Source organism: Oncorhynchus tshawytscha, linkage group LG04, assembly GCF_018296145.1.
Source record: "Oncorhynchus tshawytscha isolate Ot180627B linkage group LG04, Otsh_v2.0, whole genome shotgun sequence".
NCBI classification, from domain to species: Eukaryota; Metazoa; Chordata; class Actinopteri; order Salmoniformes; family Salmonidae; genus Oncorhynchus; species Oncorhynchus tshawytscha.
This window is the reverse complement of record NC_056432.1, coordinates 19,841,658-19,858,343: the sequence shown is the minus strand read 5'-3', so window position 1 is coordinate 19,858,343 and position 16,686 is coordinate 19,841,658. Positions and strand designations below refer to the sequence as shown.

General features: G+C 42.7%; 1 protein-coding gene across 1 annotated transcript in view; it reads right to left on the bottom strand.

Annotated features, from left to right (window-relative positions):
• The window catches only part of trpm3 (transient receptor potential cation channel, subfamily M, member 3), a 169,687-nt gene that overhangs the window by 76,882 nt on the left and 76,119 nt on the right, over positions 1-16,686 (bottom strand). Inside the window, exons 2-6 of the mRNA XM_042320427.1 lie at positions 14,194-14,273; positions 11,657-11,858; positions 11,150-11,363; positions 10,147-10,271; positions 8,680-8,851 (exon numbers count right to left, since the gene is read on the bottom strand). Of these exons, the coding sequence (XP_042176361.1) occupies positions 8,680-8,851; positions 10,147-10,271; positions 11,150-11,363; positions 11,657-11,858; positions 14,194-14,273 (793 nt within the window). The remainder of the gene's footprint in view (positions 1-8,679; positions 8,852-10,146; positions 10,272-11,149; positions 11,364-11,656; positions 11,859-14,193; positions 14,274-16,686) is intronic.

Here is a 16,686-nt window from a genome sequence, read left to right as displayed (position 1 = left end):
GCCTGGCTGTTTGAATTGGTGCCACGGGGAGAGATGGGAGTCTGGTGGGAACAGAGACAGCACTGTTCTTCAAGGATTCCTGTAGTCGTCTGACATTGACACATGGGAACGAGGGTGTGTGAGGATGAGTTGTTTAAAGGGGAGGACAAGGGGATATGACAAGTGCACAAATAAGGGATGAGTCCACAAGCGGACTATAGGACAGGGGTATGGATGACCATGGCTATGATGTAAGAGGACTAGAGGACAGGGGTATGGATGACCATGGCTATGATCTAAGAGGACTAGAGGACAGGGGGATGGATGACCATGGCTAAGATCTAAGAGGACTAGAGGACAGGGGGATGGATGACCATGGCTATGATCTAAGAGGACTAGAGGACAGGGGGATGGATGAACATGGCTAAGATCTAAGAGGACTAGAGGACAGGGGGATGGATGACCATGGCTATGATCTAAGAGGACTAGAGGACGGGGGATGGATGACCATGGCTATGATCTAAGAGGACTAGAGGACAGGGGAATGGATGACCATGGCTATGATCTAAGAGGAATAGAGGACAGGGGGTGGATGACCATGGCTATGATCTAAGAGGACTAGAGGACAGGGGGATGGATGACCATGGCTATGATCTAAGAGTACTAGAGGACAGGAGGATTATGACCATGGCTATGATCTAAGAGGGCTAGAGGACAGGGGGATGGATGACTATGGCTAGAAGATCTATCGGCTATTCCTGTGTATGGTTATACAGGGATCTCTCTAATCTTAAAGGGACAATCTGCAACATGTACCTATTCGTAGACTGGCTAGTTGGTTTCGTAACATAATGTTGAAAAGAATAATCCATACTTTCACTGAGAAAGACCAAAGACTGAGGACAAGAGGAAGAAGGGAAGGACAATGGCTGAGATGGGAGGATACCGTTGGTTTTGAAGGAAGCTGCTCAGGCATATCTCCAGCTGCTGAGGGACCGTGCCAGAAGGAGACAGGAATGTATCCAACCTGGTGTGTGACTGTGTTGGCCACAGCCACCATAAACAGCACTTCACCCAAAGCCCTGTCTTTATCCATTTATTCTGTTACCCTCAGCTGGAGCCGAGCTGTCACCTCGATCCTCAGTCACAATAGCACATGAGGCAACACAGGCGCATGTAATATGGAGTGGGAGGGTGTACTCACTGAAAAATTACTTTTTTTAGTTTTAGCTATAGGAGAAATGTTAGGAGAATATTTTATTCATTAGATCTGACCTAACATAGTTTCGTGCTTGTGTCCACAAAACACAATGTAAAAAATGACTAATATCCAGGACAATATATATTGATTGTATTAGTCTTGAAGTAATGTTCCTGACAGGTATTGTGTAACCAACCACAGGTTTGCATATACAGTACAATGGGACCTTGGGGCAGATTTTTCTAAGTATCACTTTCATTCCAACATGTGGCCATTCAAACTAAATGATTTTTCCTCTTATTTCATTATCCTCTTTTTTTTGTGAGAAACCTCAGGGCATGACGCATCCCAGAGGACCCTACTGAGAGGGACATTTATACTGAACAAAAATATAAACCCAACATGGAACAATTTCAAAGATTTTACTGAGTTTCAGTGCATATAAGGAAATCAGTCAATTGAAATAAATTAATTAGGCCCTAATCTTTGGATTTCACATGACTGGGCAGGAGCGCAACCATTGGTGGGCCTGGGAGGGCATCAGAATTAGTTTTCCCCCACAAAGGGGCTTTATTATAGATGGAAATACTCTTCCGTTTCATCAGTTGTCCGGGTGGCTGGTTTCAGACGATCCCGCAGGTGAAGAAGCTAGATGTGGAGGTCCTGGGCTGACGTGATTACTTGTGGTCTGCGGTTATGAGGCCAGTTGGACGTACTGCCAAATTCTCTAAAACGACGTTGGAGGCGACTTATGGTAGAGAAATTAACATTCAATTCTCTGGTAACAGCTCTGGTGGACATTCCTGCAGTCAGCATGCCAATTGCGTGCTCCATGAAAACTTGAGACATCTGTGGCATTGTGTTGTGTGACAAAACTGCACATTTTAGAGTGGCCTTTAATTGTCCCCAGCACAAGGTGCACCTCGTAATGATAATGTTGTTTAATCAGCTTCTTGACATGCCCCACGTGTCAGGTGGAAGGACTATCTTGGCAAAGGAGAAATGCTGAATAAAAGGGATGTAAACTAATTTGTGCAGAACATTTTAGAGAAATAAGCTTTTTGTGAGTATGGAAAAGTTCTGGGATTTTTCTGGGACCAACCCATGTTTTGAATCATGGGACCAACACTTCATATGTTGCATTTATATTTTTGTTCAGTAATATGTGCATCTTTATTGACTGTGGACAGATAATCAAATAAAGAAATTGTCAATTTCTAGAACCCTGGGTGGTATTCATTAGGCACAAAATGGAAGCAAACTGTCTGAAACGTGGAGGTACCATTGGAGCTTGTCCCAGAAAGGCTCATTTTTGTTTTCTGTCGCAATATGTTTTGCTACGTTGTGAGCTAATAAATATGACCCTGCTATAGTGATGCGCAGGTTGATTCATAGCAGGCAGGTTTAGGGTCATTAAATATTGTGTGGCAGAAGGGCGGGTGGATGGCGGGCGGGTTGAATAAAGAAATATAATACCTTAAAAAACATAAATGTATAATTATTGTGCAATTTCTGTAGGTTACATTGAGATTTTTGTTCATTATTTTAGGCTGATATGCACACCAAATAGCATACACAACTAATCATGCTTTTGGGAATGACAGAAAAACTTAACATCAATCCTCAGAGGCAAAAAGGACATTGTGGAAGTTTATTCAAAAAGACAAAAGATGCCAAAAGAAGAGTTGAAAATAAAGAGAAGGGAGGGCCATAAAAGTGGTGGTAAAAGAGGATGATGGCAGTATGTGTTATGTTATGTGTGATGATTGTGAGGCGCTATACGAATTTGACAGTCACAAGAAGGGACTTCAAATAGGCCTATGGCACGTCAAGGGAACTGAAGCCACCGGTTTAGATGAATTAAATGGAAACTGAAATCTGGACACTGACTAACCAGAATAAATCCTCTGATAACCCTAGTCCGGTACGAATCGACATCCTTGTGTTTTGAGAGAAACGTCTGAGTTTGACAGGTGTTGCTCGCGGTTTGAGCAAGAAAACAATAACTGATTCAATAAATTGAACGAAGTGCTGCGCATACCCTATACAGTATATGAAGGGCCTACATGTATCAACTTCCACAGGGAATCCTTTTGTTTATACGTTTTGTGCAGTGGCATAAAATACTTAAGTAAAAATACTTTAAAGTACTACTTAAGTCGTTTTTTGGGGTATTTGTACTTTACTTTACTATTTATATTTTTGACATCTATTACTTTTACTTCACTACATTCCTAAACAAAACAATGTACTTTTTACTCCTTACATTTTCTCTGGCACACAAAAGTACTTGTGGAAAATGGTCCAATTCACACACATTAAGAAAACATCCCCGGTCATTCCTACTGCCTCGTATCTGGCAGACTCACTAAACACAAATGCTTCATTTGTAAATGATGTCTGAGTGTTGGACTGTGCCCCTGGCTATCAGTATATTAAAACAACAAGAAAATCGTTCCGTCCGGTTTGCTTAAAAACCTCTTAAGGATCCGCCCCTTTTTTTTCAATTTACGCCTAAAATGACATACCAAAATCTAACTGCCTGTAGCTCAGGCATTGAAGCAAGGATATGCATATTCTTGATACCATTTGAAAGGAAACACTTTGAAGGTTGTGGAAATATGAAATGAATTCAGGAGAATATAACACATTAGATCTGGTAAAAGAAAATACAAAGAAAAACAAACTGTTTTTTGTCATCTTTGAAATGCAAGAGAAAGGCCATAATGTATTATTCCAGCCCGGGCGTAATTTAGATTTTGGCCACTAGATGGCAGCAGTGCATGTGCAAAGTTTTCGACTGATCCGATGAACCATTGCATTTCTGTTAGGACATCTTCTACTGAGATCGCAATGATTATGATTACAGTTTCTCAGTTCAAATATTATGGTGACACTATATCAGAGAAAGCTTGGTATAGTTTACAAACTTGGGAACCAAGCTGGAGTTATCAATGTTGCCTATTATCGCCAGGACTTCTTGAAATATCTTCACGCCTTGTAAGAAGTTAAGGCCATAGCCTTAATAATAATTCCTGTACAATGAAGCATTTATTGCAGTAAAATTATACGCCAAATGTAGGCAAAATTTGGACTTGGGAACAGAAGTAGAGAAAAATGGTTTATTTCTTTCTGCATTTTGAGAGAATGCAATGCTCAACTAGATACCATCTGCAGAAGTGCTTTCTTCATCATCATCATTGTGACCTGTACACTCTCGTTGGTTGGCCCTCGCTTCATACTCGTCGCCAAACCCACTGGCTACAGGTTATCTACAAGTCTCTGCTAGGTAAAGCCCCACCTTATCTCAGCTCACTGGTCACCATAGCAGCACCCACTCATAGCACGCGCTCCAGCAGGTATATCTCACTGGTCACCCCCAAAGCCAATTCCTCCTTTGGTCGTCTTTCCTTCCAGTTCTCTGCTGCCCATGACTGGAACGAATTGCAAAAATCTCTGAAGCTGGAGACTCACATCTCCCTCACTAGCTTTAAGCACCAGCTGTCAGAGCAGTTTACAGATCACTGCACCTGTACTTAGCCCATCTGTAAACAGCCCATCTATCTACCTACCTGATCCCCATACTGGTATTTATTTATTTATTTTGCTCCTTTGCACCCCAGTATCTCTACATGCACATTCATCTTCTGCCGATCTACCATTCCAGTGTTTAATTGCTATATTGTAATTACTTCGCCACCATGGCCTATTATTTCCTTATCTTACCTCATTTGCATTCACTGTATATAGACTTTTTGTTTTCTTTTGTTCTACTGTATTATTGACTGTATGTTTTGTTTATTCCATGTGTAACTCTGTGTTGTTGTATGTGTCGAATTGCTACGCTTTATCTTGGCCAGGTCGCAGTTGTAAATGAGAACTTGTTCTCAACTAGCCTACCTGGTTAAATAAAGGTTAAATAAATAAATAAAATAAAAAATCATAAAAGCATCATAAAAGCTGAAAGTTTTTCAACCACATAAAATATGTATCGAAGTCGAACTGAAACCTTGTCAAAAACACATTGGGTCATTTTCACTACTTTCTATTTCCTTACAACTGGTCAAACTGATGTCATTTGGGCATGTTTGCTTTATTTTATTTTATCCCCAGTCCCTAAACGTCTTTGCTCCGCGAAAGATGACAGAGAAACTTTACCGATGTCAACTAGATTGAAGCATTCATTCTATCGATCTATTACATTATTCTGTTGAGCAAGAGTTTATTTTGTCTTCTAGGGCAACAAAGAGAAACTACAAGTATCTAATTATAAACAAGCTGACTAACAAATAGCCTACCAAAATGTTGGAAATTATAAGCAGAAACATATCTAAAATCAGGCAAAAAAAAATTCTGTACAACCTATCAAAATGTTTGTTCTGCAGTCTTTGACTGTAGCCTAAAGAGCATGTTCTATATTTGCAGGTTAGGGTTGTGTGCAGGCCTCAGATATTCACTTTATCACATACAGTCGGGAGGTTGCGGATGGGTTATTAGCAATTGCGGGTGGGTGCGGGTGAACAAACAGCTGACCCGCGAACCACTACCCTGGTGTTAGCCTCGTTATTGTTATTATAATTTTTTTACTTTAGTTTATTTAGTAAATATTTTGTTAACTCTATTTTCTTAAAATTGCATTGTTGGTTAAGGGCATGTAAGTAAGCACTTCACGGTAAGGTCTCCAGCGCATGTGACAAATATAAGTTGATTTGATTTGAGCACTATCAGTGTCACTCAACAAACCAGCAGTAAGCTTTTCTAACAACTGAATTAATTAAATGCATCCAGGCTTTAAATGAGGATGAAAAAGATGCTGTTAATGTAGTGATGGTTACTGTTCTGGTTTGGAATGGTTTGTGGACTGCTTGATTTGATGATGGTGAGTTGGTTGAGGATGTTGTTAATTACGCTATATATGGTCGGTTGAGATGCTGTTATGACGACTGGGCGTCCCTTTGCCTCCCCAGCCCCCTTTATATGAGCCCAGGCATAGGATGACAAAGGGAAGCCCATAGGTCACATGACAGGATGGACAAAGAAGGCACATCTCTTCCCTCTTCCTGCTTCCTGTTGACTTCACAGTTGACATTTGTGAGTGTAATTTCAGCCTGTGGGCTAGGGTTACGGGTTTGTCTGTTTGACTGGATGGTAAAAACAGGGGCTATATAAACTCTACAGTATCTGATGGATATTTAAAAAGTACAACACTGATGCAGTCAAAAGGTCAGGGTTGAATGCTCACAACATTTTCTATTTTTTTTATATACATATGAAACATTTTGACATTTATGTGTATACCAATAATACAGTATCACATTGCATAAGTGTTTGTAGTGTAACAGGACATGGTATGTGAAGTTATACACAGGGGAATGTATGGAGTCATTAGGCAAGGTGAGGGCACGAAGGAGTTTGGATGACTGACAGTACAAACAGACAGGGCCGGTTTCCAAAAAATGTTAGATCCATGATGAACTTAGCTTTCAGAAACTTTCGGGAAACAGGCCCTGAGCGTTAGTGCAACATTATTAGAAAAGTCAGCCATTGTATCAGTTTACTCAAACAGGATAGGCTTACTGGGCACCAAATCCCTGTTATGGACAGAAATTACATGAGATGATGAGATATAGCAGTCCTATTTCCTTTAAGGTATACTGTGCAAAATGGGAAATATTGCCTATAAATTGTTGCTTCAGTTTATTCATAAGCATAGAATACTTTTCGGCCGTCATTGTAAATAAGAATTTGTTCTTAATTGCCTAGTTAAATAAAGGCTAAAAACTTGAATAGGGCCTCCCATGTGGCGCAGTGGTCAAAGGCACTGCATCGCAGTACTAGCTGTGCCACTAGAGATTCTGGTTTCGAGTCCAGGCTCTGTCGCAGCCGGCCGCGACCAGGAGATCCATGGGGTGGTGCACAATTGCCCCAGCATCGTCCGGGTTAGGAGAGGGTTTGGCCGTCAGGGATGTTCTTGTTGTGCACAAGCGACTCCTGTGGCAGGCTGGGCGCAGTGCATGCTGACACGGTCGCCATGTGTACTGTGTTTCCTCTGACACATTGGTGCAGCTGGCTTCTGGGTTAAGTGGGCATTGTGTCAAGAAGCAGTGCGGCTTGGTTGGGTTGTGTTTCGGAGGACGCACGGCTCTCGACCTTCGCCTCTCCTAGTCCGTAAGGGAGTTGCAACGATGAGACAAGACTGTAACTACCAATTGTATACCACGAAAAAGGGGGTAAAAAAAAAACAAATAAATAATTAATAAGGCAATTTGTTGATAAAACTAGCAGACAGATACAATCAATTATAGCTGAAAGAAACAGTTTTCAGATGCAGGTTCATTCCTGGATTTGCTCCATTTGAAATCATACAATTGAGAAGTCTATGTCAAGAGTGGAGGCAACGAGATGTGCACATAATTTATTTTATGTTTATGCAAATTAATTGGGCTATCAGGCTCCATGATACAGTGGAAATTGAAGTAGGATAAATGTGATGTGACAAGGTCCTCACACAGAGGAGCACACAATCCTTCTTCAGGAATAATACCGTTGTGCAATTTATAACTAACACACAGATATATTCTGAGCATCTGAAATCATTCATTGTGCTCTCATCGCCAGCAGTGGCTGTGTTGATTACATGCACAAGCTCTGCATCAGTAAAAAACCTTTCAGACCTATTTCTCTCTTAAACACACACACACACACACACACACATGCACACGTGCACACATACACACACACGAGGGAGTGGAAGGGGAGGATTACTGGCTTCAGTTGAGGCGATGATGAGCTGTGTCAGGTGGTTAAATACTTGGTTGAGGGAAAAACCTCAGAGAGAGAGGGATAGTTTCAAAGCCTTTTGAGGAGAATCACCTTGGGCTAAGTCTGACAGCCTACCTACCATGAACATGGAATATTGGCCAGGTTGTCTCTGTTAAAACAGAAATGTGAACTCAATTAACCTACCTGATAAAATGGTAGTACTTCGGGGGCCCAATTCAATCAGTTGGAGATAAAGGCACTGTTGGTTCACTCAGCATGTTTACAGGGGTGGTTTTGTGTCGATACACAATGACAACGAGGAACAGCTTGCTCACTGGACACCTCAGATAAAGTGTAAATATTCAGAGTAAACCCGCAGTATGTTTTGACTTCATTTGCAATCTAGTTATTACATTGGGCCATTAAATAATGTTATGTTCATCATGATGCCATGATCTCACTGGAGATCTATGACCAAATTTCACTGTAAGAGCAATGGAGGTCTAGGATTGGACAGTCATTGGTTCTTAGCAGTGACCAACATCCAGCCGGTATATGACTTAAGGGATGTGAAGGGAAATACCTGCACAATATTTAATTATCCACTCTCCCAGAAGTAAATACAGCAATGTTAGGAGGTTGTCATTTGAACAGTGTGCACTGTGCAGGTATTTCCCTTTCTTTTCACAGCCAGTCATTGGCTTTTGGTGTGATTGACAGTGGCGAGCTCCACTTACGTGTGTTGATCTTCTGCAGGGAGATGTGTTTCTCCAGTTGTCTGCGGAGTTTGACCTCAGCACCGTACTTCCCTGTGGTCCCATTATCGGCCAGGATGAAGTGGGAGTGCAGGCTGTTGAGCACGGTCAGCTTGCTCAGTGGGTTGGACATGGTCTGGTACGGTCGGACCACCTGTTGGACCACAACAAAGTTTTCATCAACATATTTTGTTTACTCAGCAGTTGAATATAATAGTCGTGTCAGCGCACGAGTCCAACACCATAAAGAAGTTTGCTGACGACACAACAGTGTCTGGCCTGATCACTGACAGCGATGAGGCAGCCCAAGAGGCTGAAAAGATTTGGCATGTGCCCTCAGATCCTCAAAAAGCTGCATCACCGCTTGGTATGGCAACTGCTTGGCATCCAACCGCAAGGCGCGGCAGAGGGTAGTGCTTACAGCCCAGTACATCACTGGGGCCGAGCTCCCTGCCATCCAGGACCTCTATGTCAGGCGGTGTCAGAGGAAGGCCCTAAAGATTGTCAAAGACTCCAGCCACCAAAGTCCTGGACTGTTCTCTCTGCTACCGAACAGCAAGCAGGACTGATGCACCAAGTCTGCTGCTAGTATTTACTATCTATCCTGTTGCCTAGTCACTTTACCCCTACCTATATGTACATATCAACCTCAATTACCTCGTACTCCTGCACATCTACTCGGTACTGGTACCCTAATGTCACATTCGCTGGAATAAATATCGGACCAAGGCGCAGGGAATGTTGAGTTCCACATATTTTATTAGAAAGTGAAACTAAGCAAAGACAAAAACAAATAAACAACAAACTAACAACGAACTGTGACTACAGAGTTGCTATGTGCACTAACTCAAAACAATATCCCATAAACACAGGTGGGAAAAACAGCTCCTAAATGTGATCCCCAATTAGAGACAACGATTACCAGCTGCCTCTAATTGGGAATCACACAAATCACCAACATAGAAAATAAACTGGAACACCAAATAGAAATAAATAAACTAGATCACCCCCGCTGGAATAAATATTGGACCAAGGCGCAGCGAATGTTGAGTTCCACATATTTTTATTAGAAAGTGAAACTAACCAAAGAGAGAGTTACTACATGCACTAACTCAAAACAATATCCCATAAACACAGGTGGGAAAAACAGCTCCTTAAATATGATCCCCAATTAGAGACAACGATTACCAGCTGCCTCTAATTGGGAATCATAAAGGGTTCTCCTATGTGGACAGCCGAAGAACCCTTTTGGAACCATTTTTTCTAAAAGTGTATATAGCCAAGTTATTGTTACTCATTGTATATTTATTCCTCGTGTTAAATATTTCTCTCTGCATTGTTGGGAAGGGCCCGTAAGTAAGCATGTCACTGTTGTTTACGAAGCATGACAAATACATTTGATTTGACTCACAAACACACGTGCCCCCACACACACACACTGTAACTTACGTCTTTTCCCACCAGGTCCTCCTGGTTCTCCACGATGCCCCAGGGGGCGATGCCAATAGTGCAGATCTTCCCCCGAGATTTAGAGGCATGGTCCTTTAGCGCATCACCCACATGCCGGATCACCCCTGAGTGTATGTTTGTGATGTGTGTGTGTGTGTGTGTGTGTGTGTGTGTGTGTGTGTGTGTGTGTGTGTGTGTGTGTGTGTGTGTGTGTGTGTGTGTGTGTGTGTGTGTGTGTGTGAGAGAGAGAGAGAGACAGAGACAGAGAAAGTGAGAGAGAGAGAGAGAGAGAGAGAGAGAGAGAGAGAGAAAGTGTGTGAGAGAAAGTGTGTATGGGTGTGAGACGAGAGAGAATAGATTATGCATGTGAGTGAGAGTTGTATGTGTGTTTGAAAGAGAGATGAAGAAAGAGGGCCATTCTGTCAGGATTGATACATAGAGTAATCTTAGATAAATAATACACAGACTACGAAAACATAAAAACATTTACACTGCACCCAGAGACAGAGCGACAGAAAGGTATATCTCGGCCCCACCACCCTCTCTCAATCTCTCTCCCTCTCCCCCCAGTCACACCTGAGGGGAATCTCATTTCATCCCTCTACCTGACACTCACTGTCCACTTCCTTTTGTCCACTTCCTCCTCTCCGTCAATTATTCACCCTCCCATCTCCCCAACTCTTTTTCTGTCCTCTGCCCCTCTGTTTCTCTCTTCTCTTTCTGTTTATGACCTACATCTATACAGTTACCTAACCCTTCGAGGTTACCACCCGCCAACCAGATTCAACCCAAATGTAATGTTGTGGCTGGGGTCAAGGTTAGGCTGAGCATTTTTTTTAAATATTTTTTTTACTAACACTAGTATTGATTTTTCACACCCACAACACAACACAAGAGCAGTCATAAACAGAAGCGTAGGGTTAATGGGGAACAATGTCACAGCACGTGGTTGTTATTAGCCCACTAAGTGGGCCTTTTTCATGCCTCCACCCACCCAGCCCACCTGTGTTGACCCCGCCGGTGAAGATCCAGGCTCCGGTTGTCATTGCAGCCTTGATGAGGCCCTTGCCAAAGACCTGTTTGAGTTTGGGCTGCAACTCAAAGTTCTGCAGGCCCCCATGCACCGAGATGAGCAGCTTGGGAAGGTCCAGCTGCCACTCCTTGGTCATCAGGTGCAGCAGGAGGTCTGGCTTGGTGTCGTAGGACACACGCACATACTGCAAATGATCATACAAACAACCAATAGCGGTCATTTGTTTGGTATAACATCAACGTGTAATATAGATTACAATGAGAGATATTTTGTGAAAGGCTAAGTACAGTAAAGCTGTTCAATGCATTTGATTGCATACATATGACCTCAGTGGAATAAGAATTGTTTACTCTCATCAATATCTTTGTCTGCAGTAATGTGGATAGGCCCTATCTATATGGTAATATAAACATGTCCTTATCTGTCTATCCACCCTTTATGTGTTATATCATTCAACCCTAGGTATAAAGTGGTCACCATGGCTTTGTTGGAGTGGCCCCCTCCCTGGAACTCAATGGTTCCGAAGGCGTCGGTGGGGCTGAGCTGGGTGTGTTTGCTGATTGACCATTTCTCTGATAGGCTGTCATTCTTAGCCAGACGCTCCGTCTTGTCATTCTGACTGGAGGAGATGCCGGGGGGCAGGCCAACGTGCTGACCAATCAGACGGCCACAGCAGCACCTGGGGAGGCGCAAGAGAGGGGACAGGTAGTCAGATGTGAGGTGAAACATTCTGAACATTGCATCCTTCTGATCAGACACCAGATGTGCACTAGAGCTGGGAAGGAGGAGGTGACATGTCGGGCAGGTTCCCGTTCATCTACTGTGAGAGAATGGAGTTCAAAGGCCGTTCACACAAACCCCATGCAGCCCACTCTCTCTGCTTTGTACAAATCTCTGATAAAGCCTCTGTAAATGTGCTAGAATTACGCTCATAATATCATAGCCATTAGACATACTAGTAGTCAATAGTCACATACATTGGACATAATGGAGTTGAAATGTGACAGGTCCAGACAGGAGTCCCTGAGGGCAGACAACTGGAATCTTTATTCTGAGATGATGGAAACACCGGCCTGAGATCAAAGAAAAAACACCCAGTATTTCCAGATGAGTAACTATTTGATCCTGGAGCCCCCTCATTTTCCCTCCAGAGCTTTACTTATTCTGTGTTCACTGCTTCATTACATGTCATTTTTGAAAGCATCATTCTTGGTTTCTTTACTGCAGAAATATGTCTGTGACAGGTGTTACGTTCTGCCAATAGCATGCTTTATGTCAGTGTGATGTAGCTCCCTAGAAATGGAGTGATTTTGGTAATTCACAGCATTTTATTGTGTGTCTGTTATGCTTGTTCTGAATGTCCACTTATACAGAACATATCGCAGATTCATTAAATATTCATATATTTAATAAGGTCCTTTAGAGATACCTCCTTTTTTTTAGAGAATGAAACATCTGCAGGGCTCCCTTGCTAAAATAAATGTAAAATACAATGTGAATGAGACTGTGTGTGTGGTGAAGTTTAGAATTTTTGGTGTTTTAGACATTACAGTTATATGGTTCCTTACCCTGGCAGTATTATATAGGCCAGGAGAGACTGTAATCCACAGTTCTGATTTCTTTAAACAGCTAACTTTAGCCATCTGTAGCTACAAATCAATTGGGGAGCTGGGGGCAACCATGTAATGTACATTGTTTGGGGGCTAATCACCTTTATGTTACTTCAAACAAAGTCTTTGAGTTGATTTGGCTAAGAAATATTTAACATTGCTGCTAATTTTGAACACAGCTGCTTTGGATGCTGCTTCCACTATGCCTTGTGTGGTGTCCGGGAGATTGGGACTAACATACAATACACGAGCAAAGGTATGTGGACACCTGCTCGTCGAACATCTCATTCCAAAGTCATGAGCATTAATATGGAGTTGGTCCCTCCTTTGCTGCTATAACAGCCTCCACTCTTCTGGGAATGCTTTCCACTGGATGTTGGAACATTTCTGTAGGGACTTGATTCCATTCAGCCACAAGAGAATTAGTGTGGTCGGGCACGGATGTTTGCCATATGGCCTGGCTCGCAGTCGGCTTTCCAATTCATCCCAAAGAGTTGAGGTCAGGGCTCTGTGCAGGCCAGTCAAGTTTTTCCACACCGATCTCGACAAACCATTTCTGTATGGACCTTGCTTTGTGCAAGGGAGCATTGTCATGCCAAACTGTTGCCACAAAGTTGGAAGCACAGAATCGTATAGAATGTCGATGTATGCTGTAGCATTATAATTTCCATTCACTGGAACTAGGGGGCCTATCCCGAACCATGAAAAACTGCCTCAGACCATTATTACTATTCCACCAAACTTTACAGTTGGCACTATGCATAGGGGCAGGTAGCGTTCTCCTGGCATACGCCAAACCCAGATTTGTCCGTCGGACTGCCAGATGGTGAAGCGTGATTCATCACTCCAGAAAACGGATTTCCACTGATCCAGAGTCCAATGGTGATGAGCTTTCCACCACTCCAGCCAACGCTTGGCATTGTGCATGGTTATCTTAGGTTTGTGTGCGGCTGCTCGGCAATGGAAACCAATTTCATGATCCCCCCCGACGAACAGTTCTTGTGCTGACATTGCTTCCAGGGGCAGTTTGGAACTAGGTAGTGATTGTTGCAACAAAGGACAGATGATTTTTAAGCACTATGCGCTTCATCACTCGGCGGTCCCGTTCTGTGAGCTTGTGTGGCCTACCACTTCTGGCTGAGCCATTGTTGCTCCTAGACGTTTCCAGTTCACAATAACAGTTTGACGAAAATTTTACGAACTGACTTGTTGGAAAGTGAGCTCTTCAGTAAGGCCACTCTACTGCCAATGTTTGTCTGGCTGTGTGCTCAATTTTATAAACATCAGCAACGGGAGTGGCTGAAATAGCATACATACATTTGTATATATGGTGTAAGACAGCAAAAATATGAATTTCCCATTCACATTGAACAACAAAGTTGTCTTTTAGTACTTTTCACATACCTATGGGGGTCTTTGGCACTCACTATGATATGAACACATTCTCTCTTGTTGAAGGCTCTCTCAATCCACGATTTCTGTGCCTGCGGAGAGAAGAGAAGATGCTCAGTCAGCTAGTTACTCAAACTCAGACCACAGGACTCTTAACTTAAGAGAGGTAGACGAGAGAATCACAGGCGGCACATCAGGAGGCATGCAGGCAGCTAGTACCCAGCTAAGCCCCAGTCTGAGTCGGAGCCCAGTCGGCCCTGGGAAGATAAGAGGCATTTCTCTACCAAACAACAACAGCTATTCATTAGAATGGGAAGAAGGATTTTGTTTTTCTTGAGAATTTGAAGTGCATAGATACAAGCCACAGGTTTCCTATCTGATATCGACTAGGCCTATTTAAGATGCATAATTTGAGGTCTTGAAACGGGCGGCAGGTAGCCTAGTGGTTAGAGCGTTGGGCCAGTAATTTTTTATTTTTTATTTGACTTTTATTTAACTAGGCAAGTCAGTTAAGAACAAATTATAATTTTCAATGACGGCCTAGGAACAGCGGGTTAATTGCCTTGTTCAGGGGAAGAACAACAGATTTTTACCTTGTCAGCTCGGTAACCAAAGGTTGCTGGATCGAATCCCCGAGCTAGAGGTAGAAATCTGTTGTTCTGAACAAGGCAGTTAACCCACTTTTTCCCAGTAGGCTGTCATTGTAAGTAAGAATTTGTTCTTAACTGACTTGCCTAGTTAAATAAAGAAAAATAAAATAATTGTGTTGGAAATGACTATCAAAGATGTGCATGCAATCTCAACCATGCAAACTAACAAACACTCGAATGCAAATATTTAATATATGTTGAACAAAAATATAAACGCAATGTAAAGTGTTGGTCCCATGTTTAATAAGCTGAAATAAAAGATCCCAGAATGTTCGATAAGAACAAAAAGCGCATTTCTCTCAAATGTTGTGCACAAATTTGTTTACATCCCTGTTAATGAGCATTATTCTTTTGCCAAGATAATTCATCCACCTGACAGGTGTGGCATATCAAGAAGCTGATTAAACAGCATGCTCATTACACAGGAGCACCTTGTGCTGGGGCAATACAAGGCCACTCTTAAATGTACAGTTTTGTCACAAAACACAATGCCACAGATGTCTCAAGTTTTGAGCGAGTGTACAATTGGCATGCTGACTGCACGAATGTCCATCAGAGCTGTTGCCAGAAAATTGAATGTTCATTAATCTACTATAAGCCGCCTCCAACGTCATTTTGGAGATTTTGGCAGTTTGTCCAATTGGCCTCACAACCACAGACCACGTGTAACCACACCAGCCCACCTCCACATCCGGCTTATTCACCTGCGGGATCGTCAGAGACCAGCTACCCGGACAGCTGATGAAACTGTGTGTTTGATTAACCAAATAATTTCTGCAAAAACTGTCAGAAACTGTCTCAGGGAAGCTCATCTGCGTGCTCGTCATCCTCACCAGGGTTCTTGATCTGTCTTCACTCACCTTCGGTGGCCACTGGCATGCTGGAGAAGTGTGCTCTTCACAGATGAATAGCGGTTTCAACTGTACCAGGCAGACATGTGACATTGTGTGGGCGAGTGGTTTGCTATGTCAACATTGTGAATTGAGTGCCCCGTGGTGGCGGTGAGGTTATGGTATGAGCAAGCATAAGCTACGGCTAACGAACATAATTGCATTTTATCGATTGCAATATGAATGCACGGAGACACCGTGATGAGATCCTGAAGCCCATTGTCATGCCATTCATCCACCGACATCCCCTCATGTTTCAGCATGATAATGCACGGCCACATGACGCAAGGTTCTGTACACAATTCCTGGAAGCTGAAAATGTCCCAGTTCTTCCATGGCCTGCATTCTCATCAGACATAGCTACCACCCATTGAAAATGGTTGTGATGCTCTGGATCGACCTGTACGACACCGTGTTCCAGTTCCCGCCAATATCCAGCTACTTTGTACAGCCATTAAAGAGGAGTGGGACAACATTCTACAGGCCACAATCAACAGCCTGATCAACTATACTTAGGAGATGTGTTTCACTGCATGAGGCAAATGGTAGTAACACCAGATACTGACTGGTTTTCTGATCCACACCCCTACCTTTTTTTAAGGTATCTGTGACCAACAGATGCTTATCTGTCTTCCCAGTCATGTGAAATGATAGATTAGGGTGTAATAAATGTATTTCAATTGACTGATTTCCTTATATGTACTGTAACTGAGTAAAACTGTTAAAATTGTTGCATGTTGCGTTTATATTTTTGTTCAGTATAGTTTACTTCCCCATTGAGATAAAGTGCAGAGAGTAAGCGGATGGTCTGTGCACCCAGGCAGTAAATTCTGTTTGAGTTTCTCAGAAATGTGAAGTTCTTCATCCTGCCCCTGCGGAGTCCATGAATATGAAATATTTCCTCATTTCCATGGGATTACAGCACAACTGACAGCCAATGGAAACAAGTGTGTGTATCGGGGCAT